We start from the raw sequence: 27529 nt of genomic DNA on the forward strand, positions 1-27529 counted from the left end.
TAGCTTATGATTCTCTAATAAAGGAATGGTCCACAATACAAATGCTTCACATTTCCTAAATGTCATATCTATTCAGAATCACTTTTTCCTACTTCATTTATCACGCTAAGTGGTAATTCTCATATCTTTCTATTTGGCCACAGCCCTTAGCTCTCATTTTAGCTGCTTTTCAGCTGTCCTTTCCTCTTATTACTGGAGATTATTTTCCTGCTGAAATGAAATATTCTCCACTTTGTCCCTATAGAACTCAATTGGATTTTTTTATCTTCCCACTTCTCTGTCAAGATGTTTTGAATTTAAATCCAAAGTAAGAAAAGTCAGTCCACCCAAGTAGATGTCATCAGTACAAATATACTTTGTATTCATTCAAGTAATTGATAGAAGAGTATCTGTTTTATGCCTGGAAGATGTTAATCTGAATTGCCTCCCTCCAAAAATTAATTTAGAAATATTGCTAACTTCCGTGATAAAATTTATTACACAAAGGGAAAAATGTGATATGAACAATCTAATTATTCTATTTCTTGAATACTCTGTATATATCATGCTAGACTAAGCAAATTAAAATTAACCAAATCTATTTTTTGTCAGTCTCACCATTCTAAAGCAAATGAAATCCAATAATGAGGTTTTCGGAAATTTTTACGGATTAGTGTTCTTTATTTTTATTTCTAATTAATTAGGGGATGGGGGAACTGCTGGATATTTCAAAATATTTTTGGTTAAAATATGGGACACAAGAAAAACAGTGTTATAAAGTTATTAAGTAGGATGTAGATATCCAATGTATGTGTGATCATGCATGATACAAAGTACATTAAGTTAACATAATGCTTGACTTCTTATATTGGTAATGTCCACTAGGACTAAGAATTCTGATTAGCTTATTTTCACATCAACAACTCTGGGTATTTTTACTTAGAAACAATCACTGGATAATTCATCTCTATTTATACATAAGCTCAAAAATGTATGACTGTGTTGTTTCTCACATTGTGGTGAATAATATTACTTTTTCTCCTACTTTTGTCTTTGATTTCATAAAACATACAAAGAAATCTATTTGGCATATTCTTCAAATCAGGGAAATGGCTTACCACATGCCTATTCTCAGATGCTTTTTTATTACACAAGGATTTTTTTCAGTAATAAAAAAGTTCAGAAATTTAAAAAATGTAGATGATTCACTAATTATCATCATCTGGATTTACACAAGTGCAGACGAATTGGCACTTCAGCATTATCATGAAAACCTGTAAACATTTAGGAAATCACTGTAGGGAGACCAAAGTTATTTACAAAGGATCATTTATTAAACACTTTTTTTTTTTACAAAATACAAAGATTGTTGTTCTGCATGAATACATCATATATGAAAAAATAATGTGTTTTTACTGAATTTAATTTGAAAACATTCAGAATTTTACCTTCTACCAACTTGAGGAATCAATTTTGTTTTGCAACTTGTCTACCATGGCCAATCAGGGGGGAACCCTTTTTCTTGTTAATTAAATCATATTCACAACAGCTAACATTTTATAGAAATAAAATCAGACAATGTCTGTCATACAAAGCTCTTTCTGCAAGTAACTGATTTGCCTATGATCCTAAATTTTTTTTCCAAGCTATATGATAGGAAGAATTGAGGAGCTAGGTAAGTTTTATAATAATGTATTAGCAGCAGTTGATAGAAAATGCAACATAAGATTTGTTTTGTCTGTGGTACAAGAATATGTCCTATCAGACTCTAATGTATTTTTCTCTACTCAAACACAAGTAAGCATGTGCTGACTGTTTCTGGGATGACAAAATGTATAAAAAGACAAGAAGCTGGCTCTGGCTGTCATTGTGAGTGCCTATTTTCATCAGCTAATACGAATGCATTGCTAAACTTAGTGAAGACAGTAAAATGACTTAAGGGTAATATATACAGAGTTAAAATACATTTTTTAATCCACTTAAGAGTGATTTCAGGCACTGTGGCTGTTCAGGATAAAATGTCTCATGGTTTATTCTTGATAGTAGTGTAATTGTCAGTGCAAGCAAGAGCAAATACCTGCCCACTGTCACACACATGACCTCGGACATCTGGAATGTTCAGAGCAAATGCACCTTCTGCATCTTCACTCTGGAGGCACCTTCAATGCACATGTCTCATAGTTTGCTCTTGATAGCAATTTAATTTTCAGTGCAAGCAAAAGCAAACACAAAGCTGCTCACTGTCATACGCACGACCAACACGTCTGCAATATTCAAAGCAAGTTCACCTCCATCTTCACTGTAGTAGAATCTTTAATAAGTGGCACTTAGTGTAAACCCTCTATATATCATGAGAAACAGACTCGAGATGGCTGAATTTAATAATATTAAAAATCACGGTCCTAGTCATCTCTCTGTGTAAACGATGTTCGAAGAAGGCTTGCCATCACAACATTTCTTTCCTGAGAATGGAGCTGATCCCCTCCGTGTATATCATAAGTGTGCATGCTCTGAGCTGTGGTCACTGTCGTGGCTGTCTTCATTCGCTAGAGAGTCCCCTGTTTGTTGGAGAGTGGCTGCACCGATTCCCGAAAGCTCTGAAGGGAGAAGTGTTCCTTTTTTCACATTCACCAGTTCCTTTTCTCGAGCAGCAGCTCCTTGCTGTCCTCCTTTTACTCTCTTCCACTTCATTCGCCTGTTCTGGAACCAGACTTTCACCTTTAACGAAGAAAGGGAGCAAACAAAAGAAAGCACGAAAGAAAGTTAAATGGACCATTTTATTCTTCCTTTTTGGTCATCAGTGAAAAAAGTAGCTTTTCAAAGGCTTATACAAACACACTATGAAAGAGTGAATATGAAAATAAATCAACATTGAATTTAATCATGTCCCATGTTCATGAGAATAATTCTAAAACTTTCAGAAGGTACCAAGGACTATATTTCACGTTTTATGACATACAGTATAAAAAATAGATGGGAAAGTACTCTATCATTTTAGGTGGTTCAAAGGTATTTAGCTTTATAAAGAGTTTCTGTGAATTAGAACTAACATTTAATAATTGTCTGGGTCAAACAACAGCCCTCCTCCAGCCCCGGGCTGTCAATTCCTGAACCCATTTTAAAAATGCTCAGGGAGGGCTTCCCTGGTGGCTCAGTAGTTGAGAGTCCGCCTGCCGATGCAGGGGACACGGGTTCGTGCCCCGGTCCGGGAAGATCCCACATCGGCTGGGCCCGTGAGCCATGGTCGCTGAGCCTGCGCGTCCGGAACCTGTGTTCCGCAACGGGAGAGGCCACAACAGTGAGAGGTCCGCGTACCGCAAAAAAAAAAAAAAAATGCTCAGGGAGCTACTGATGAAGCTACATCTGGAAGGTCATTCTGTGCCGCTGCAGTCCACGGCTGCATTCCCAAAGCTTTACCTGACCATTCCACCTCAGAGTGAATCCATCTTCTTTTGAACTATGCTTTTTTTTCTGCCCTTAGTACTTTTATTTTACTTTACATATATGTGATTCCAATGATTTCCTCAAAACACGATCGAGATCCAAAATTTTCACTGATACTTGTTAATTGCTAATACTGAGATTGTATATTATGTTAGTCTCATCAGCTTTGTAGAGACATGCATTAAATGACCATCCATGACCACAACCATAATAATTAATGGCATCATTTCACTTTCTTGTTTAGGAGGAACTGACTTCCTTTCCTGCTGCACTTCTCATCACTGTATATTCTTATTAGGCTAACTATTCCTTTTACATTGCATTTCTCTGTCTACCCCACTCAAAGTTACCACAAGCCTGAATTTTGTGTTTATCATCCCCAAGCCCTTATTTGAAACAAAGAAATAAACAGAGACAACAGCTTTTTTCACTACATGTGACCCTAAAGAGTACTGTTTAATTTCGCCTGTCTTTTAGATTTATCGAAATGGAATGTTTTTAACTATAGCCTTCTTGCCTTATCCATGTTGATTCAAGGGACTGCATTCATTCATTTTTCATGACTGTATACGATTTCATTGTGTGAGTATATCACAGTGTACCCATTCTCCTGTTCATGGACACTTGAACAACTTGTTTTTTTCCATTATAAATGATGCTGTTATAAATATTCTTGCATTTGTGTCATGATAAACATGTGATAGAACTTCTCTGAGTATACACTCAGGAGTTGCCATCATACACAGGGTGTATGAATGTTGAATTTAACAGGAGAATACAGAAAAATTATTTTCTAAAGCTTCATCAATTTAACCGCCCCCCCCCCCCCCCGCCCACAGTCCGGGGTGTAAGAGTTCTTACCAGTCCACATCTTTGTCAATATTTGGAGTTATCAGTCAGTTTTTTTTCCAACATAATGACTATAAATGTTATCGCACCATCTTAGTTTGCATTTCCTGATTACTATGAAGTACAGCATCTTTAAGTGTTTATGGCCTATTTGTATCTCTTCTTTTGTGAAATGCCTCCACATCTTTGGGTTACACTGAGTTGTTTTTGGATTTAATTTCATTCCTTATGGACTCTTAAAATATGTTCTGAATGCTAATTTAATGCTTTGTGGTTATATGGCTGTTACTATGGTCTCTCAATTTATAGTGTGTCCATTTCCTTTCCTTAGAGTATCTTTTGATGATCAGAAACTCTAAAATTTATTTTATTCAAATTTATCAATTGTTTCTCTTATGGCTATCTTTTTCATGTCGTCTCTAAAAATCTTCTTTCTTCTGAGACCATTAAGATATTCTTCTTTGTCTTCTAAAAGTTTTAAGGTTTGCATTTCAAATTGGAGTGCTCAATCCATGATGTACTGATTTTAGTATATACTGCAAAGAAAATTTCTAAATTTACTTTATTCCACTTGTATAATAAGTTATTCCAAGACCATTTAACGAATAGTCCACCCTTTTTCCAGAAATTATTGTTTTCAACTTTGTCATACATCAAGTTTCCATTTACACATAGCTTTATTGAAGCACTCATTTGTTATATCCTTTTGACAAAACCGCAGTCTTAATTATTATAATTTCATAGTAAGTCTTTATATCTGGCAGAGATAGTTCTGTTTTATTCTACTCCAGGAATATTTTGAATATTCTCCATTTTCATTTTAGAAACAATCTCAATTTCTGTAAATGCAGAGTGCTAAAGAGAAAGTAAAGAGAAACATATTATGTTTCTAAAGATGTACTTATTTTAGTGGTCTTCAAATCACAATACTCCATCAAAATTTGTACAGTTTTCTCAGCTGCTGGCACCAAAAAACATTTAAACCAAGTCATTTCTCAACTCTGGATTTTCACTGTTCTATCAGGCCATAATTAAAATCTTGTATCTTACATTATCCATACATATATTAATCCATTTAACAGTCAAAAATAAGAAAATGTAGGAAAAGATTGCTTAGAAACGCAGAATATGTAGTAAAATAGACTGATTAAAAACAAGCTGATTGGTGTTCTTGTATTATTATTACTTAATAGCCAAATGACAAGCTGTGATTTTTAATCACATATCTACTTAGGGCTAAGCCCCTATACTGATAGGTGCTATATATGCATTTTTCAAATACTCAAATTTTTTCCTATATGATTCCTATTTTATAGATGAGGCAGTTGAGACTCAAAGGTTAAGTGACTTGCCTAAGAGTACACAGATGGGAAAATGTGGTGCCAGAATTTAAACCTGGTGGTTTGTTTGGCTCCAAATTGATTTTTTTTTTTTTTGGTTTTGTTCCTGTTATATTTCAAACTCCTGCTTTTTAAGCCTTCAGGTTAGAAAAGTAAAGAATAAAAAGTATGTGAACTCCATCCATATGATTACTATCATTCAGGTAATTCTCCTACTCAATATCATTAGGTTTGTAAATATGACAGTATTTTCCTGTACTGTAATTTAGGTAATTATACTACTCAATTTAATTACCTTTGCAAGTTTGACATTGCATGTTTCATTAGATCTTTTCCACATGAGTTGGGCTCTACTCCTGGCTTCACTTCTGAGTTTCTGTGTGAATTTGAGAAAATTATACTTCTCTCTGCCTCAATTTTCATATTTGTAATATTGGAATAATGAGCCTTTCAAGATTCTCCATAGGGACATTTTCTCCATGGACAATTCCAGATGGAAGAAACACATCATCATCATTGTCACCAAAGAGTGAAATATCCAGCCAAAATAATCTTGGCAGAAAATGGGAGGAATAGATTTCTTTAAATCTATACTTATTTCCTTTTCTGGGAGGAGGGGTGCATTAATTCTATAATACTCGTATAAAACCTGTTATGTGCAATTCTAAATGAGAAAAATGTAAGAATATGGTATTGATTTTAGAAACAGTATAGGTTATTTTGTGTTGTTTCCTATGTCTACCAGGTGAAATTTTGCCATTTCATTTTCTTAAACAGACAAATGAAAGACTTCAGAGTTTTCAATAGTAGCTATGTATCTATCTATATATATATGGATATATAGATATATGCATGTATATGTGAAAGCATTTGATGATTATATAATAAATCTAATAATTCTAATACCTTTAGGTATTTTCTTGAGGTATTTCTTGAAATGCCTTGAGGTATTTTCTTAGTTCAAGCTACATATTTGATACAGGAACTCCGTGAATTTAGTAATGGAACAAAACACAGAAACAGATGCATGATGAGTACACCATATAAAAATGGGAAGGAAGAGTACAGAACTTCAAAAGTCAGTGTGTCCAGTTGTATTTTCAAATATACTATAAAATATTGGGATGAACTGAAATAAGGAGAGGAAGATTTTGGGGAAAAGCATATGTTTTTCTACAACCATCACAGTATTAAAAACAAATCTATAAAAGTATTCTGGATTATGTCAATATTGCCATTAGAATAATAACTCCATGGTTTTATAAATAAAGAAACTTTATAGTTTAATTTATTATCACTTAATAATCCAGCTTCATTGGCTGGATTGAAAAAATACTTTTGTAAGATAGCTAAAGAATAATCATTCAAATGCCTGACAATTTTTAAAATATGCAAATTATTTTGATTAAAATTTGCAAGTGTGTTTCATATAATAATCTGCACTTATAAACTAAGTAGAGTAAAACTAATCTTGTGTTTCCTTGGTGACTTGGAATCTGTAGTCATTCATTCATACACTCAATATTACTGAATGTTTAGTAACAGGTAAGAGGGGTTAGATTGAGGAATGTGTACAAATAAATAAGAAATAGTTCCTGCCCTCAAGGGCAGTTTACTGACTGTATATGAGGCCTTTGGCATATACTGAGGTGAGTAAAGATTAGCTTCATCTTTTACAGAATATCCTTAAACTGCTTGTTGTTGTAGCTGGTGTCATTGCTAATCCCCTAATAAGAGGTTCCCCCAATGGTCCGTGAGATGGCATGAACTCTACCCCTACATTCAATGTCCCACACTGTTTTGCTGCCACACAATTATTATAGCAAATGATTTCTTTCCTCTGGGAATCTCATGCTCTTGTTGTTACTGGCATCCTGTGTGTCTCTGAATTTTTTGTTCTACTAACCTAGGGTAGTACCTTAGGTGCTAGGAAATTGGATCATCAAATATTTTGCATACAACTAAAACAAATCTGTCCATCTTGGAGTACGATATATAAATTTTGTGAACTTTTATTATTTTACTTGGGCTTAAACTCAATTTATCTCCTATCGGCAATTTCTCTGGAAATGCTGGTTAACGAGTTTGTTTGTTCGTTTGTTTTTAGTATTTCCTTTTTTTAAGATTGGATCTAGGGCAAGATTCCATATGAAGTATGTTTTGTTACACAGTATGATTAATAACTCAGATAAAAATAAGTTCTTTCTCCCACAAGAATCTGAGTAAGGAAAAAATACCATTGTTCATGAAACCAAAGCAATATGAACCGAACTTACAGCCTCTTAATATTTCTGCATGAAGGTTAATATTTTTCAACAAAAATCTTCAAAATAAAAAAAATAACAAAGGAAATAATAGCCTGCAGGATTAGTAGTAAATATTTTAAGTGCTCAGTTATAAACCTTACTTTTCAGAACATCTGATTATTATGAAGCCTCACTTTTTAATCCCCTAGTTTACAAGTATTTAGTATTCACATTGCCTGGATAATCAAACTACTATTTAAATAAACAGGAAAACATTTTTTCACATCTTGACTCTCGTTACTGAAGAAAGCAGCTAAGAGAATCTTACTGTAGCTAATTTGTTTAAATGATATTTCAGAATCTAGAAATCTAATTTTTCTCTTTAATAAAAATACTGTAACTGAGAATCATTGTACTATTTGCTAAACATTCGTTTTATCTCTTTAATTTATTTAGTCATTCACATATGGCCTTCTATGTATAAGTTCATAACACCTGTCCTTGAGGGTTCACAGTATATCAGGAGAACACAAATGAAATATGTAGCTGTATTGTCATACAAATTTCTAAAATGGCCAGAGGCAAACTGGTTGATAGAAAGTAGAATCTATATAATGCTATAACCCATATTTATAGACTACCATAAATGTCTGTCTTTTGAAGAAACAATCATAACACGTAACATCTGGATGAAAACGAAATATTTCAGTGACATATCTAGATGTCTCTAAACATCTGGAGTTTGTAGATTTAATATTTCAACTGTTTCTATTTGTATATGAACACTTGAAATACTGTAAACACTAACAAATATTTACTCACATCTTTAATATGTGAAAACATGCAAAGGAGTAATTGTATGAATATAATTTTATCACAGGTGTGATTAAATTTGATCATGGCGGCTGATCTAGTAAACCTACTGTATCAGTAAATGGAGCCCAGTAAGATTTATCCAAGTAATTCAGTGGCAAAGTCAGTGGTTAAACTGAAGAATTAGAACCAAGAATGCTCTATAAGGTAAGGATGAAAAATGGGGGAAAAGAAAGCTTTTTTACTCTTCCTGTCTGAATAGATTTATATCTGATTAAGAGAAGGAATTCCTCGGCTATTTCCAAGAAGCACGTGGGAGCTACCGGCTGACTGCTGTTTCTATAGCAGTGCAACAAGGGGTTGGAACGTGGGGTGTGTGTGTGTGTGTGTGTCTGTGTGTGTCTGTGTGTGTGTTGGGGGGTGAAGGGGGTTAGGACATATTCCATGACTAAAGCCTGAATCCCTGTGTAGAGGACTGCCACTCACCTTTCTCCTCTACTTTAACACAATGTTTAAGACCAGGAAATCATTTTCCGGCCTCTAAAATTTTCAGTTTCAAAGTCTCTTTTTTTCTTTTTGTACTTAGAATGCTTGAGAACCAGGCTCACTAAAACAAAATGTAGTCATAAAACATTTACTATTTCACACGACTTTGAACAAACTGAATACGCATCAGCCATTGGCAGCCGTGGGCAAATAACATGTTGAACAAGAAATAAACTATTTTCTAGGCAACAAATGAAATTCTCCATAATAAATGGTAAAGCAATGGGTACTATTACAAGCCAATCATATGTATTATATTCTCCTTAACAAAAATGCAGCCAGAGTAATCATTCACATGACAAGCAAAATTCTTAGAGGACTGACCACTTTTAAATTTGGCCCTTTAGAAATGTCATAGTAAATGCTAACAATTATGCCTCTTTTGTCATACCTGATGAAATTCAATTCAAATGACCTACTTTATTAATATGAATTTACAGTGAAAATTCACTACACTATTTCCATACAAGATTAAAAAAAACAGATACATCTTTTAGTTATTCTAAGTGAAATACTGTTTAGCTCAGTATATCATGAGTAAATGACTTCAGCAAATCTAAGTGGAAATATCAAAACTAAATTAGGCATTTTTCTCCATTACTGTGTTAACAAATTCCTGAATAGCAATTCTTGAATACATGGAAATTGTGTATTCTGACCCACAGCTGCTACTTACCTTGTTTAAACTACTAAGATCAACCAGAATGATGACCTTTGCTCACAACATCTTGCCTAATCTCTGGGATAATGTTTAACAATAGTTAGCAATATATCACAATCAGTATATACAATTTTAAGAAATGAACTTTATCCTAGCCACTGTCTAATTAAGTGAAATCTATCAAATGTAAATATTTGATTGAAACACAGAAACTCACCATTCTTATAAGAGCAGTAGAATATTGGCAATTCTTATGATTCAATCTAATTAAATATTCTGATTATTTCTTGACAACTAATTTCAAGATCAGAATTCATGTGAACCTTCACTACACTTTTATTAGATTTTGGGACTGTCTCCAAAATTATTCTAAGAACTTATAAAGGCAATTATTTACTATCATATTGAACTATACACTGACCACAAAAGTATTCAGTAATTTCAATAACTGGGAAAATTTCAAAAAATTGAAAAAGAACTGTTCAGCATAAGAATTAGAAGTGATAAAGAGAAATGAAGTTAAAATCCATCCTAAGTTAGATACATCTCCGGTTTTCATGAGGAGTCATGGAAATAGGGAGTTAATTGGTAGAATGTCTTTTATAGCCAAATTCTCTAGAAATTGTCCATTATTAGATCTGTATTTACTATTTTATAGATGTCATAGAACATATGCAATGCTCTATATACATTTTTAGATAACAGAAACATCTCTTTAAAGTTGAATATGTTAACATAAAACTTGAACCAGCTTCTCAAAATTTCCAGAAGCTTCTTAGTTTTAGAATTCATTTATAAATTACATGAAAAAAACGTATATGATCGCAAGGATACTGTGGAAAAGGAGTAATCTTTCATTACAGAAGATTTTTCTTTAACATTACATTTTAAGTGATGATCTGTGTTGCAATGCATATGTTTCAGAATGTTACTGTCGATTTATTGATTAAATATAAGTTAATTATTTGTTTCCTTATTGAGGAAATACCTAAAATTAAGACTCATTTTATATGTGTGTGTATATACATATAGGTAGATAGCGATGTATCTGTACATCTCTACGTCTATCTCTCTATTCATCTACCTAAGAACGTTTTAAAAAATAGATTCTTTACATACTCTCAAGGCTGGTTCAATAAGGGTGGAGTCTTATTTTTCTGATTTTTTTCTACATTATTTCAAACTTGGATATTTACATTGGTAAATGGTTAGGGTTCAATTGTTTATTTCTCAGCCTTCTACTTTATACAGCTAATATCTCTGAAAATTAAGTTAGGAGAGGGTGGAATTGTTAATCTTCTCTTTATAGATTTTGCTTTATTGTTGATATTCTTAAATTTTACATCATAGCCTTTGTTTTGTGGAACCTAAGGCAGTTCTGAATGTGGCTTTTAGAGCTCACCACACATTGTCGATATGCGTTTCTTTAAAAAAACAAACAAACAGCATCATTCAGGAAATATCTCTTTTTATTTTGAACTAAGATTCCATTGCATATTCCACCATCAAATTGTCCACCCTATTCTACCCCATTTTTCCCATCCGAGTCAAATCATATTTAATATCTCAAATTAGCAGGCACACCATGATTTACGCAAAAGAAATATCTAACCGTTACTCTATGTGACTGTTAAATACTACTCTAAAGAAATGAGGAAATATCTAAAATCACTGGCTACACAGGTATTCTTGGATTACCTTGAATAGACAATATGTCTGATCTTGGAGACATAATTTATTACCTAAGTAACTGAAAGTATTCACAGAAATGTATAGAAATAAACCTGCAAAGGGGAGGGATTGCACAAAATTCCTGAGTAAAACACAAACCACTGTTTATTTGGCACAGGAAGAATTCTCCTTCACAGTCATCCAAAAAAATGGACGTCTGTTGGGAAAATACTTGGCATTGAGCCATTTAATGATTTATGAGTAACAAACAAAACAGGAATCCCTCTCATTCCCACTAAGTTATATGATCCAACTAGGTGGGATTTCCATTTATCTGGCAGAGGTATCATGAATTCAGGCTGTTTATCCTGGTAATCTTAGCTTACAAATTTGCCACATTGCACCTTTGATTAGCTCTGTGAAATGATTTTGTGAAAAGGAAGGATCTCCCATTCTTTCTATATTTGGCAGCCTTAACTCTATAGATATGCCCATTTTGTCACTCCTATAGTTTTATGCAGCTGCCTTCCCTCTTCTTCCCATTGTGAGACATTAAAAATTTGGCATGAGCTTTTTCCAAGTGTATCTGGATGGATGAAAAAGCAGAATAAGCTTGTCAAACTTAAAAAAAATCTTGGGACAGGAGGGTCTTCAGACTGACTGGCTCTTCAAAGTATTCCAAGTGGGTCTGCCAACTGAGGATTATTAGATGTTGACTGAGAAGGGTATATGAGAATATGTTGTACACGAGGCTGTAAATTAGAAACTGGAAGGTTACTAGAGCGGTAACTGTTCCACAAAAAAACACTATATAATTAAAATATTTAAAGCTCAACTTTGTTCCAGTGTATCCATTTTTATTTAACATAAAACAATTTTCTTTAACACTTAACTGCTAACATGGAATTCCCTTTGCAGGATAAGCCTCTTTTTCTCATTCTTTCTTCTTCCTCTTTGGCCCGATGGAGTTCAAAGGGGATTACAGACTTCCCCTACCTGTATAGGCATTGCATTATGGGAGACACAAACATAAAAGTCCTATTTCTTTGGAGATTTCAGAACTATTCTTCAGGTTTGAAATTTGAGTCCCGAGTGATATTTAAGGATTTAGTGTACCTTACTTTTCTCTAAAAGGAAACCTAATCATTATTTCAAATATTTATAATCACATGTATGTGGCCCATCAGAGCATTGTGGCAGGTATATTGATTGGGTGATATAAACAAGGGAGCAGTGTCTACAAATAACATGTCAATTATACATATACATATTTTATAGGCAATTATGTAAATTTTCTAAATAAAATTACATCTAAAAACTGTTTCTGGTTATAAAGTAGGTTTTCATTTAGGAGAAAGTTATTTCTTGTGAAACAATTCTGCTATTAATGGAAATGATTCAATATTTGTTGTTTTTTCCCTTTACATTATTAGAACATACAAGTTCTTCTATATTTGAATTTTGACAGGCTTTTAAAAAATCAATAAAAAAATTTTTTAGGAGATTAAACATTCTATTAAAGTTAAGGAAAACACTGAGCAAAATGGAATTAGATATAATATTCTTTGGTGTATACATTTAAGTTACTTTAATAAATCTCATGTTATTTTAAAGTATGGAAAAAATCTTGCAGCAGAATGGCACTGAAAAATTGTACATCTATAATTAGAATATTTTACATGTGGAAATCCTATAAAAGGGGAGTTATTTAAGATTTAATATGTCAAAATATAGATTACATAGGTAAGTATGTATGACATTAATGCAAAATCAAAGTAATGGAATAGCTGTATCTCAATTAAAAGAAGATGAATGCAAAGGGTTCGGTTTATAACTCTATGTTTATAATTTTAAAAGCCCAACCATGAGAAAATAAACTGAAAATATCTCACTGGGATGAGCACTCTGGCATCTTGGAGGAATATGCTTTCAGACCTTTAAGAATAGCAAAATTGATTGACAGCATACAATATTTTTCTGATGAATTTAGCATAGTAAAATTCAGCCCAGAATAAAAGCCTTCAGATTCTTAATTTAAGATATTGAATGTGCACAGAAGTAGAGGAAAAAGACATGAACATTTGGCATAACCAGAAACATTCTCTCAGATGACCCTGTCATTCCTCTCTTTTGATATTCAACACTCATCACAATAGTGAACACTTGTTCAATTTTTGCTTCTTCCCTGAGTTCTACCAGACTTGTCCAGCTTATTTTAACAACATTTTATTTCTATCATTTAGCTCAACAAATATTTGTGTTACAAAAGGATTAACTCACTATGCCTTGCATAGCAAAGAAGCTTTCCCCCCCTCTGGGTGATAGATTTGTTTTATAGTTTATGCTAAGATTTCTTTCACATTCATTGTGACACATAAACCTGAGTAGAAGAAAGAGAAGGTAGTTTTAATTTCCATTTTATGCCTTGGAGAGACTGTTACTTGCCTAAGAATACCCAATTCCAATTGGCAAATCTAGGATTTTTGTTCAGATTTTTCTCATAACAATTAAATTTTTTTCTGACTAACAAAAACTAAAGACATAATTTTGATTGGGAATTTAGACTCCACATGCATCCATCATATTTTCTTATTAACTTGCAAAACCGTTAATAGAGATTTATAGGATAAAAAAACTCTTCTACACAATACCAAATTTTGAATTCTTTGAAAACCTAATAAACTCTTAGTGTTTGTTGTTGTTATTTTTTCCCTTTATGAGGCTATAGTTAGATTGTTTCCCTAATGACCTTCAAAAAATTTTGCCTTCCTTCCATGTGTCTACTCCCATAGGCGGTCCTCTCTTACAATGACACGGAACTTGGTCATATGATTCACTTTAGACAATGGGACATTAGTAAATATGATGCAAGCAGAGGCTTTGAAAGCCCTTGTATGTTGGCGTTTTTCCTCTAACTACTCCTGGGAATGCTTCTACTACCATTTGTGAATCCCAGGGAGCCTATTAGAAGATGAAACCACATATGCAACAGGGACAAGATGTCCCAGGTGAGGCTGCCTACACCAACCAATTCTTAGTTACCCACCAGCTGACTACAGTTCCATGAGGGCTCTAGGTAAGGCCAGAAGTAGGCCAATTGAGCCCAGTCAGAATCTTTGATCCTCAAAATTTTGAGCAAATTAAATGTTGGTTATTATTTAAAGCCATTAAGACTTTTGAGTGGCTTGTTACACAGCAAAGGCTAAGTGATACAAATTTTAAAGGGACCCTTCTGAAAAAACAAAGATTAAAATTGTGCATGTGTGTGTATATAGTGTGTGTGGGTGGGTATGTATATATATGTACATAAGTTTTTCACATAATGGCTTCTGATTCTTTTCCAAGAATGGCAAGTCAGTTAGAAAAAAGAAGAAATACCCAGAATACCTTCAAAATTCCCAAACCAAATTTACAGAATTTCTCCTAAAAAGACATTATTCTTAGCCAAAAGTGAGACCTCTGCTCTATGATCAGATAATGACAGGTAACCATAGGACATTCCCAGAAAAGAAAGCACAGATCTTGACTTTTCTCTAGACTAAACACAGTAATGCATCCCATATTTCTGTAGATTACAAGCAAACTCTAGTTTCTTATTTCCTTTATGTATCATTTAAAATATAGTTTCATTTCCTAGAATTCACTGTCTCTATACAAAAACATTAATGTATAATTCCACCCTCCTTCTTTTTTTCTGTTTCCAGTTAAAAAAAAAAAAAAAGCAAAAAAACAGAGGTCTGACAATGTAGATTTTGGATCCTGCTTTCCAGCACGCCAAGTGTATACTTATGGAGGGAACTTTGTATGTGAAGTTCAAGGGAATGAAAATGTTGTGCTCCATAACTTCGGTAGTGGTCGTAATATTTAATAAAATATAAACTGCCAATAAATAAAACTACATAAAAGTGTTCCTCTGTATATTTTCACTACCCAGAATTATCCTACTAAAACCTGAAATACAGAAATTAACAGAAGGAAAGCAGATGATTGAAGAAGTTGGATAAAATAACTTGCTCTCCTAAGATAGTATTCATCTGTCCACACCATGTTGATATTTCTTTGCTTCCAGTGGGATCCCTGGAGGAGGTGCGTACAGTGGAAGAGGAAATGAGACTCTACTCCTAAGAGTGCCAATCAAAACTGCACTGTCCATAAAGATGTTTGCCTTTGCCTTTCAGGAATGTTTTCCTAAAGATTAGCAACTATTAACCATCAGTAGGGTAGATTCTCCTAGGGAAAATCAGAATCCATATAAGGAGTGCTCTGGGAACACTACTGGAGTAAATCATATGCCATTCAATTAAAATACAAGAAAGGACCTAAAAAGTAATTAATTAAAAATATTATTTAGGTCTTATTAACTGGTGTCCACAGGTCACTAATAATTTCAAAGTGTTCTCTAAATGAGTGGGTACCAGAATTTTGAATTTCTGAGACCAATACAGTTTCAAAAATAGTTGAAGTAATGGGGTAGAAATGTTTACCAATGATCTATGTAGCCTTGCTCCCATAATTTCCCAGCTCTCTTGAATTTAAGTGGTACCATTGACTATTTCCGGACATTAGAGTGTAAATGGAAGTGACATGGGTCATTTCCAGGTGAAAACATTTAAAGGTCAATGCATGAACCTCCAACTCGTTCTTACCTCCTGTGGTTACCAAGGACACCACATGTTAGGATGCCAGAGGGTCATATTGGGTCCCTGAGTGATTATTTGGAGTGCTGGACTCGTAAAGTTAGTATGGAGAGTGAACAAACAATGAACTTTTTTCTTATATCACTGAGGTTTGGGGGTTAATGTGTAACATAAACCCTACTCTGAGCAATAGAGGAACCAACATGGGACTGCCAACTTTCTATTGTGCAAAATAAGGAGATTTTAAAATATAAGCAAATAAAATTCCTCTCCATATGCCGTCATTATATAAAAGAAATAATATTTTAAAATAAAAAAATATAAGAAAGGTACAATCACAGAACAAAGGATGATTCCTTAAACTGAATAAACGCAGTTTTCTATAAAACATGGCTATCTTATTCTTTCTTAATTTTGTCATTTTGCTGGGCAAAAACTTCATCATGAAAGAGAAAATCTGTCTTCCCAATGATATTTAAGAACCACAGAGCTAGATATTTCAAAAATGGCGGGAGAAAACTGTTGACCCAAAGCAATTAAAAATATCATATAATCTCAATATCCGACATTACCTGTCTTTCAGTGAGATCCAGATTCACTGCTATCTCATATCGCCTCAGTCTGGTCAGATAATTATGATGGGCAAATTCTGCTTCAAGTTCTCTGATTTGCTCTTTGGTAAAAGCTGTCCTTTCCTTCCTGGGTTTGCTATTGACTTCTGACTTGTAATTTCCTTCCTGGGAGTCTGAAAATAAAAGAGAGAATTAGATTTAGTTCATTCATTTAAGCATGTTCAATCATATCATTCATACCAGAAACATTTACTGAGTAACTACTTTTCCAGGTAGCGTTAGACATGATAAAAATTGAGAGAGACCAAAGACAGTAAGACTTATCTCAACACGGTGAGATAAGTTTCTTTTTTTTCCCATTGTGCCCCCAAGTGACTCACAACCTAATTGGGGAAGTGTCTGGTTTTCTTCTTTTGAAATAGAAACAAAAAACTTAACTGCTCTTAACATGCTGTTATAATAACAAGATAAAACAAAGCCCCTCTAGAAAACAATTTTATATCTGAAACTATTCAGATATAAAATTTCTTCTAATAAGTTTTTCAACATAAATTCTTGAGGTCTAAGGATGACTAAACAGAGTGATCCTAAGAAACAGTGGTGACTCAGTATGTGACTATCTGAGCAATTCAAATATCTAGCAACTGGACCATAAAAGTCAGTTCAAGCTCAGAGTAAGCATACGTATGTGTGAGTGTGTGTGTGTGTGTGTGTGTATTTATTGTTTTTTTAATTTCAATTTAAGTGCAGTCTCCTTGAAGGCAATAGCAATGCTCTCCTTTTATTTTGAGTAATAGTGCAATGTGGAATCTATAAATACAATTTTGTTCATTTAACTCAAAATATGAAGAGAGTTTTAAATGTTTTTTCCCTACATATGAGATAAACATAAGATGCACAACACCTAAAATTAGGTACCCAAACACCAAATCTTATAATGCCCTGTAGAAAAAATCAAAATTTACAGCAAGCATATCATGCCATCTTTTCTTCTAAGAGTTCAAGACATAATTAACATAGAGTTATTTTACTTATCTTCATAATATCCCTGAGGTGTAGGTTAGAAGATATTCTTAACATACTGAAGAACAGAACGTGTGTCTATAATGGAAAAAAATTCTACATATACAAAGTAATAGATAATCATACCAGCTCTAACAATTCATGTCAAATTTACCTCAGTGAAATATCAACATAATCAAGATAAAGTGGCATGTCTGTACTCTCTCAAAAATTATTTCAGTTTTCTAATTATTTTTGAGCCTGTACACACAAATAGTGATGCCTTTACCAGGTAGTGATACAATGAACTCTTCTATGAAGCCAAATGAGAGAAATGATATAGGAAAAATGACGGTCAATCACATTATGAAGTGTGACATTTTTTTAGCTGACAAATATAGTATGGTACAGCTTTATGAAGGACCTTTTAAAGCGGTACTTGTTTCTCATCCAGTGATGTTTAAATATGCTATGTACAAAATATTGTTGTTTTTTTTAGTGTTCTTTTCCTTTCTGTCTGGCTGGGGGAAGTCTAACTAAAGTCAACAGGGGTCTGCATAATGGAAATCCTCTAGACAAGGTGCTCTAATGTAAACAGTTTTGATTTGACTCTTACCAGAATCTACGCTGGCCAAATGTAAAGTTTTCTAGGTCTAGTAGCAGCAGTGGCAATAGGTTTGCATCAAAATTTTGGCATACTTGGCCGTTAATTTCCTGTGAGGGATCACAGGGCATGTTTCACTGACTGGCGCACTGGCATTGTCACAAATTCTTTAGAATTCACAGACCACATTTCTGGGCTTGACACATAGCCCTGTGTTGACTGCCTCCCCACCTTGACAGGGCAGTCAGGGCTTTATCCAGTGCAAAAAGTGGTTTGTGATATGTTAGACACAGGCTGAATGTATCTGATTGTAAGCCACTGGGACCAGATGAGTTATGGATTAGAAGATGTGTGAGTTCTCAGCTAGGCTGTGTTTATACCATATGAACTTACCAGGCTCTAAGTGGAACCTACATTATCCACTTTTTTAAGCCACAGATTTGCCAACCTCCACATCTTTGGTTCATTTTGCTATTCTGATATTATGTGAACAAAACTTTCCGATGATTGATTTCTTTTTTTTTTTTTTTTTTAACTTTTCCATCAGCTGTACTGGCAGAGGCAAACTCAGTCACAGCCCAGAATATTCAGATAAGTCCCTCTCACAAGGACTCATGTTCTCACGTGAATCAAAAGTATATTTTTGCCAGTTTGGAGCCATGTTTAGTCTGAAATCTGTGGCTGATTATTCTTTATGTGGGGACAATGCTCTTTTCCCTTCAGTAATGCAACTCTGGAAACTGAAAGCAAAGCCAGGGCATTTTTTCTCATAAGCAATTCAGTTGGAATGATTCATGGTTAACACATTCCCTTATATAAGCATGAATGAACAAATTCACATTGAGGAAAGCCTATTAAGTTGTATTTATTTTTGAAACCGATTTCTTTTTAACTTTTGCAGTATTCAGCAGTACTTCAAAAATGCCGCAGACACACACAAACATACAAAACTTGGGCCAGTTCTTGGAAGAAGGGTTACAATGCAGTGGATCTACACGCATGCCCACTGAAACTAGAAATATACAAGAGAAGGTTTATACAGCCAGTGACTAAATTTGAACAAAGGTCTGGCTATAATTCAACATGTATATCCAAAAGCAACTTACCAAGTGCCTGAATTCCAAACCGAAGTAGCTCACAAAGTGAAATCCAGTGACTAAAATGATGTGAATTGGGCACACTTACAATAAGCACAAATGGAATAGTTATATTGTAATTAACATGACACCGAGTGGGTATGTGCTTCTTGAGTTCATTACCTAAAAGAGAATGTCAATGTAGCTGAGGTAGCACCCATGTCAATTAATTATGTGGGCACTTTTATCCTTGGATCTGTGATTCTGTTGTGGTTTCCACCCACGATGATCCCACTTTTTCTTTCCTGTGAAAAACATGCTCCTTGGGATTGCATTTCTGGACTTATATTTTCTTATAAGAAAATATAACTTATAAATATAACTTTTAAACTTATATTTTAAATCTTGGATTTAATACATTTTTTGAGTTTTTCCCCCTGTATTTTGCAAAGTCTATCGTTTGCTGACCCTGAAGCTTCTACTACTATCACCTGACTAGCTTTTCTTTGGTGGAAAACGGGTGACAGCCTTGGACGAGGCTTTTGGCAAACTGCACATTAGCTTCCATCTGTTTCCCAGCTGTTTCAACTGAGGCAAAACTCCCTCCGTTTTCTTCAACCTCCCATATCCTATGCCAAATGGTAGGTGTTGAGGGGGGAGTCTGGAAACTGCCCTCCTTTCTTGCCTACAACTGCAAACAAAATGTCACCATCTGTACAGTACATTGCAATGTAAAATAGTACAATTGTTGTTTCTCGTCTCAGATACTTTAATGCACATGTGGGTGCACTCTCACACTCCCTCACTGCTTGGAGGAAATGTTGACTTATGTGTTCAGGTATAGTTGGCAGTCCCAGTTCCCTAACCTTTTGCTCCCTGGGACTATGCTAATGGAAGAAGTCTGCAATACTTCCGTGGAGGATAAAAATTGCCCTCCAAGGATCGTTTCTGTCTAGCATTTAGAACTTCTCCACATGTGACTTTTTATTTCCCCTAGTGCAAGAGGATGCCAAAAGATAATAATGTTTTACTGACGACAAGTAATGTGAGGGCTTGGTCTGTTCACTAGTGGCACAGAATGCCTTTTAGCAAAAGAGAAATAATAAAGTATGATTGAGTATATTTTTGGCTACCCTGAGTAAACTTATTACCTTGTTTAAATGAAGAACATAATTTACCAATGTCTGTAAAATATCAAAATGTAAAGGAAGGTCTCCATAGCTTAGACTAAAATGAATACTTATTTCATATTCTGAAGAAAAAAATGAATACTAAGCCACTGTCTATTCTAGTGCTTTGCAACTTCTTGTGTTAACGTTTTGTAAGCTATTCAAAATGAGAGATATTCTGTTATTATTAACAAAGCTCCGCAAATAGTAGATATAGGAAGCTAATAATTATATTTATATAGGCATAGAGATTGTGGATAGATGTAGGGTAATTTATAGAATAATCCTATTGATGCTAGTAATTTTCACATTTAAACGGGAAATTGCCTTCCTTATGGGAAACTTATCCAACTTGCTGCTCCAGCTTCTTAATGAGTGGGCATTTCAGCCTTTCCAGATTTTTTTTTTTTCAGAGTAAATAATCTTCCCCAGGGGTTCTTAAATCCTCTAGGTGATCCACTCTCCAGATACGAGAACCACAATCATAGTGAGCTACTATTACTAATGAATGTGGCTATTATACACTGAGGTATGTGAGGGAAAAAAAGGATTGAAAACTACTATGCTAAATCTAGAATAGAAATTAGCATTGAAAATATCCACTGTTTCTTATACCATTGATGTGAAAAATGTAGAGCTACTATAACAGTTTCTCTTATAAAGCAAACCCAAATTTCAAAGACCAAAAAGAAAAGAAATTTCCATTTTTAGTAACAGTTTAGTAATAGTAACAGTTGTATTCAACATGCAAAAGTCATTCTATGGGCTGGACCAGTGATTATCAATTGGTCAATGTACTCTTTTACCATCCAGCCTCCCTCTTCACTGCCTCCTTGATTACTCATGGGATTGTCTAGTATGCTTTCAGGAATGAAATAAGTCAGATAAATCTCACATTAGTGAAACTGAAGATATATTTATTTTTATTACATTTGTGTTGCCAATTGTATGTTTTGAACAAATAATTTATAAAGGATACCCTATTTACTTCTGTTAAAGGCATTTAGGTTCTTACTTGGTGGGAGATATTGAAAGATTAACTGTATATAGCTAAAAGTTATGTAATAGAATAGTTACTATTATGTCAGTAAATTTTAGTTTACAGATTTGACTTTTTCCCAACACACTTGGGCATAATTTTATACAACTAATTCTTAAAGTGAGAAAAATCAAAATTCAGTGTACATGACTGTGTCAGTATTTAGCATTAGCTACCTACATAAGCAAATATTATAATTGGTAACATTACAGAATCATACCACACGATGTAATTACATAGAGGAAAAGAGTATGAAGACTTGAGATACTTTATAAAATCTATGTATTTTTAGGTCACATTTTAGAATGAGAGCGAAAGAGACAGACATAATAGCACAAGATTGTTCTTAAATTAGTACCAATTTAATAACTTAGTATGAATCTGGATATAAATAATTTGAAAACAAATACCTCAGAAAATACATAAAAATAAAATATTTGGGTCTCTTAAAGTCACCCACACCTTATACATAGATGTTTCCCCACAGTAGGTAATAATCTTACCTTGGCATTGCATTGTATTCCGAGGATAAACTGGCAAATATTATAACAAAGTCCTTCTCTTTGCTTCCTCCCTCCTCTACAATTTTAAGATGATAGCAGTTATAGGAATTTTAGCCAATTTAAAGTAGATACGGGCATTTTAACAATATTAATTCTTCCAATCCAGGAGTACAGGATATCTTTCCATTTATTATGTCTTCTTCACTTTCTTTCATCAATGTCTTATAGTTTTTAATGTATAGGTCTTTCACCTCTTTGGTTAAATTTACTCCTAGGTATTGATATTTTCTTCTTTTTGATGTGATTGTAAATGAGACTGTTTTCTCGAGTCATCTTTCTGATTGCTCATTTCTAGTGTATAGAAATGCAACAGAGTTTTGTATATTAATTTTGTGTCCTGCAACTTTACTGAATTCATTTATTAGTTCTAACAGTTTTTTTGGTGGCGTATTTAGGGTTTTCTATATATAGTATTATGTCATCTGCAAATAGTGATGGTTTTTACTTCTTTCTTTCCAATTTATGTCTTTCACTGCTTTTTCTTTCCTAGTTGCTGTGGCTTAGACTTCCAATACTATATTGAATAAAAGTGGCAATAATAGACATCCCTGTCTTATTCCTGATCTTAGAGGAAAAGCTTTCAGCCTTTTACCATTAAGTATAATATTAACTGTAGCTTTGTCATACATGGCCTTTATTATGTTGAGATGCATTTCCTTTATACCACTTTGCTGAGAGGTTATTTTTTAACCATAAACAGAAGGTGAATTTTGTCAAGTGCTTTTTTTGCATCTATTGAGATGATCATATGATTTTTATCTTTCATTTTGACAATGTGGCCTATCACATTGATTGATGTGCAAATGTTAAACCATCCTTGAAAAATTCCACTTGATCATACTAACGTATTGTTAATACATTAATGTATCGTTAGATTTGGTTTGCTAATAAATGTATTGTTAGATTTGGTTTGCTAATATTTTGTTGGGAATTTTTGTATCTATGTTCATCAGCAATATTGGCCTGTAATTTTAGGTGTGTATGTTGTTCTTGTTTGGTTTTGGTATCAGGGTAATGCTGACCTCATAAAATAAGTTTGGAAGTGTTCCCTCTTCCTCAATTTTTTGAAAGACTTTGAGAAGGATAGGTATTAACTCTTCTTTGAATGTCTGGTAGAATTCGCCAGTGAAACATCTGGTCCTGGATTTTGTTTGTTAGGAGGTTTTTGATTAATGATTCAACCTTCTTACTAGTAATCAGTATGTTCATATTTAATACTGTTAAAATGTCCGTACTATCCTAAGAAATTTACAGATTCAAAGTAATCCCTATAAAAATTCCAATGCATTTTTAACAGAACTAGAACAAATAATTCTAAAATTTGTATGGAACAACAAAAGACCCCAAATAGCCAAAAACAATCTTGAGAAAGAAGAACAAAGCTGAAAATATCACGCTCCTTGATTTTAAACTATATTACAAAGTTATAGTAACCAAAATAATATGGTATTAGCATAAAAAACAGACATAGAGATCATTGGAACAGAAGAGAGAGTCCAGAAATAAATCCACCATATATGGTTAACTAATTTACAACAAAGGAGGTAAGAATATACAATGGAGAAAGGACAGCTTCTTCAATAAATGGTGTTGGGAAATCTGGACAGCTATATGCAAAAGTAAGAAACTGAACCACTATCTTACACCATATACAAAAATTAATGCAAAACGGATTAAACACTTGAATGTAAAACCTGAAACCATAAAATTCCTAGAAGAAAACATAAGCATTAAGCGCCCTGAGATTGGTCTTAGTAATTTCTTTTTTATATGACTCCAAAGTCAAAGGAAAAAAAGCAAAACTAAACAAATGGGACTACAGCCAACTAAAAAGCTTCTATACAGTGATGTAAGCCATCAAAAAAAAATGAAAAGGCAACCTAGTAAATGGGAGAAGATATTTGAAAATCATATTTCCAATTAGGGGTTAATGTCTAAAATATATAAAGAACTTATACAACTCAATAACAAAAAAAAAGCACTTGAGGGCTTCCCTGGTGGCGCAGCGGTTGAGAGTCCGCCTGCCGATGCAGGGGACACGGGTTCGTGCCCCGGTCTGGGAGGATCCCACATGCCGCGGAGCGGCTGGGCCCGTGAGCCATGGCCGCTGGGCTTGCGCGTCCGGAGCCTGTGCTCCGCAATGGGAGACGCCACAACAGTGAGAGGCCCGCGTACCACAAAAAAAAAAAAAAAAAAAGCACTTGAAAAGATGCTCAACATCACCAATCATTAGGGAAATGCAAATCAAAACCACAATGAGATATAATCTCACATCTGTCAGAATGGCTATTAACAAAAAGACAACAAATAACAGTGTAACAAATAACAGTGTTGGTGAGGATGTGAAGAAATGGGAACCTTCATGCACTGTTTGATGGGAATGTAAGTTGGTACAGCCACTATGGAAAAACTGTATGGAGGTTCTTCCAAAATTTAAAAATAGATCTACCATATGATCCAACAATTCCACCACTGAGTATCTCTCCAAAGAAAATTAAAAAACTAATTCAAAAAGATATACACATCTTCACTGCAGCATTATTTGCAATAGTCAAGATATGGAAATAACCTAAATGTTCACGGATGGATGAATGGATAAAGAAATTGTGGTATACATATACAATGGAATACTACTCAGCTGTAAAAAAGAATGATGTCTTACCATTTGTGACAAAATGGATGGATCTTGAGGGTATTATGCTAAGTGAAATAAGCCAGAGAAAGACAAGTACTACATGATTTCACTTATATGTGGAACCTAAAAAGCAAAACAAAACAAACGAACAAAACAAAATAACACCCAGGCTCACAGATACAGATTGGTGTTTGCAGAGGGAAGTTGAGGGCCTGGGGGGCCATGAAATGGGTGAAGGAGATCAAGAAGTACAAATTTCTAGTTATAAAATAAATAAATCATGGGAATGTAAAGTATAGCATGGGGAATAGACTCAATAATATCGTATTAATGTTGTATGGTTACAGATGGTAACTAGACTTATTGTGGTGATCATTTCACAATATATACAAATGCTGAAGCACTATGTTTTACACCTGAAACTGCTATAATATTGTATGTCAGTTTTCCTCAATAAAAATATATGTAATAAAAATGATCAAAATAAAATAGGTACCTAAGCAATAACTCATTTCAATTCTGTACTTTTTGTGTCCATCAATATATGAATATAGTTTTACCTTACAGCTTCTTCTTGATGGAGTCCCTTTGTTTTTTTTTTTTTTTTTTTTTTTTTTTTTTTTTTTTTTAAATAATGAGACGTGAACAGTTGATTTTTTTTTAAATTCATTACCTTGACTTTTTTATTATTTATTTACTATGTAGTTCTTTCTGATAGTAAGAGGCCAACTTAATTGTTCTTCCTTTGTGACATAAATACAAAGTGAAATGTCAAAGAACTAAGAAATTTTGATGAAATTAATATTATGATTGATGTACAATTCAAATATATTTAATAAAAACAGTATTTTTGCTAAAAATTGAAAAAGAAGCCAAAGATACACAAAATGGAAATACAGTGCAACTTAACTTGAGTCAAATTTAGCATAGATTTAGTTCTCACTACCAAATTCAAAGTATTTAACACAAAAACAAAATCAACACGTCTTCAGGGGTAAACGTCGTCTCCAATCTTTTTTTTTTTTTTTTTTTGTGGTACGCAGGCCCTCACTGTTGTGGCCTCTCCTGTTGCAGAGCACAGGCTCCGGACGCGCAGGCTCAGCAGCCATGGCTCATGGGCCCAGCCGCTCCGTGGCATGTGAGATCTTCCCGGACCGGGGCACGAACCCGTGTCCCCTGCATCGGCAGCGGACTCTCAACCACTGCACCACCAGGGAGGCCCAACGTCTCCGATCTTACTACACACTTCTAGGCTTAGAAACTCATTACAGAAGCCTAGAATTGACTTTCTGCCTCTAGTTATATCCCAGGGCAAGGGGATGCAACAGAACAAGGCACACGTACTTGCTTGGATTGTGCCTGATAGCAAAGGCTTTCACAAGGATCGCCATTTCCACTCCAATGGGACCAGGAACCCTAGTGAACAGCTTTTGACATACAGCATTCCATTATATTTTCCCTGATCATATTAGTTTAAAAGTGCACCTCTCCTCTGGGATCCCATGAAATGGTCGTGTTTCCTTTTTACAATGCTTACCACATTCTGCCACTGTATGGATCCTTTACTTCCCCTACTAAAACATAAATGTTTGATGTCACCTATTGTTCTCATTTATTCAGTAATTGGGGATGAATACGGGCATTCATATTTACATTTTAATACACACATAAGCAATAGTCAAGGATATGAAGGGGATGCAAACCTCCAATCCATTTCTCATTCACCTTCTATTCAGCTCTATGTCAGCAAAGGGCATGGGGTTACATGGTGTTACAGTGTCCCTAAGAGAATAAGGAGGGAAAGAAACTCTTTCAGAAGTCAGGGATCTACGTCAGTTGGCCGTGGCCAGAAGAATTGTGACATTTCTAATTTACATCTGTCAACAGGTCAAAAGGGACTGAGATCCCTTTCAATGTCAGACAGCACCATATAGCTTTTGCAGTGAGGCCTTAGAAAATTCAGAACCAATTCTGCTAACAGCTTGATAAATCCCTTGGACATGGAAGAGCAGAGCTTCCATAGTTTTCTTTTATATACTGGAAGACAAGTCTACGTCTTCTAAGAGTGTGAGGGCTTGCATTTATGCCATTGTTCTCAGCTTTTTTTGGCAATTCACCATATATATTTTTTGGCAAGTGACTTTAATATATTTTTATAGCAGTAACTCATAAATTACTGAGCTTTTCATTTATCTTCATGTCTGCTTTCCTTCTCTGGATTCTAGACTTTAGGTAATTTAATATTAAGAAATTTGCCTTATTCATGTTCATATTCCCAATGCTAAGCACCTAATTCTGAATCTGTTCTGGATCTTTGATTTCCATGCTGTGGTCATGAGTTATGATTTCAGTGACAATCCTAAGGGGCTCTCTTCTGTTATAAAAATTTGAATGACCTTCAACTTAAAAAAAAAGAAAGCATCACTCAATATTGCTTTGTATTAACTTTTCAAAGCACACATCTTTCATATAATTGATGGCAGCTGGAGACAGGTCCATATTCTAACTGAATATGGAGACATATTCAGATAGAAAAGTGCCAAAGCAGTGTCACGATTATAAAATTTAAAACTCAAGAGATTAAATGTTATACCAAGTGAAGGAACTGATTACACATAGTTCATAATTCCCACCCTCAGCACTATTGACATTTTGGACTGGAGAATTCTTATTACATTTATAT

General features: G+C 34.2%; 1 protein-coding gene across 1 annotated transcript in view; it reads right to left on the minus strand.

The window, feature by feature from the left end:
- Positions 1–1291: 1291 nt before the first annotated feature.
- MEOX2 (mesenchyme homeobox 2) overlaps positions 1292–27529 on the minus strand; it is a 65142-nt gene continuing 38904 nt past the window's right edge. The window contains exons 2-3 of the mRNA XM_032642166.1: positions 16759–16931; positions 1292–2697 (exon numbers count right to left, since the gene is read on the minus strand). Coding sequence (XP_032498057.1) covers positions 2473–2697; positions 16759–16931 — 398 coding nt within the window. The 3' untranslated portion in view covers positions 1292–2472. The remainder of the gene's footprint in view (positions 2698–16758; positions 16932–27529) is intronic.

The sequence above is a fragment of the Phocoena sinus genome, chromosome 9 (assembly GCF_008692025.1).
Source record: "Phocoena sinus isolate mPhoSin1 chromosome 9, mPhoSin1.pri, whole genome shotgun sequence".
Classification (NCBI taxonomy): Eukaryota; Metazoa; Chordata; class Mammalia; order Artiodactyla; family Phocoenidae; genus Phocoena; species Phocoena sinus.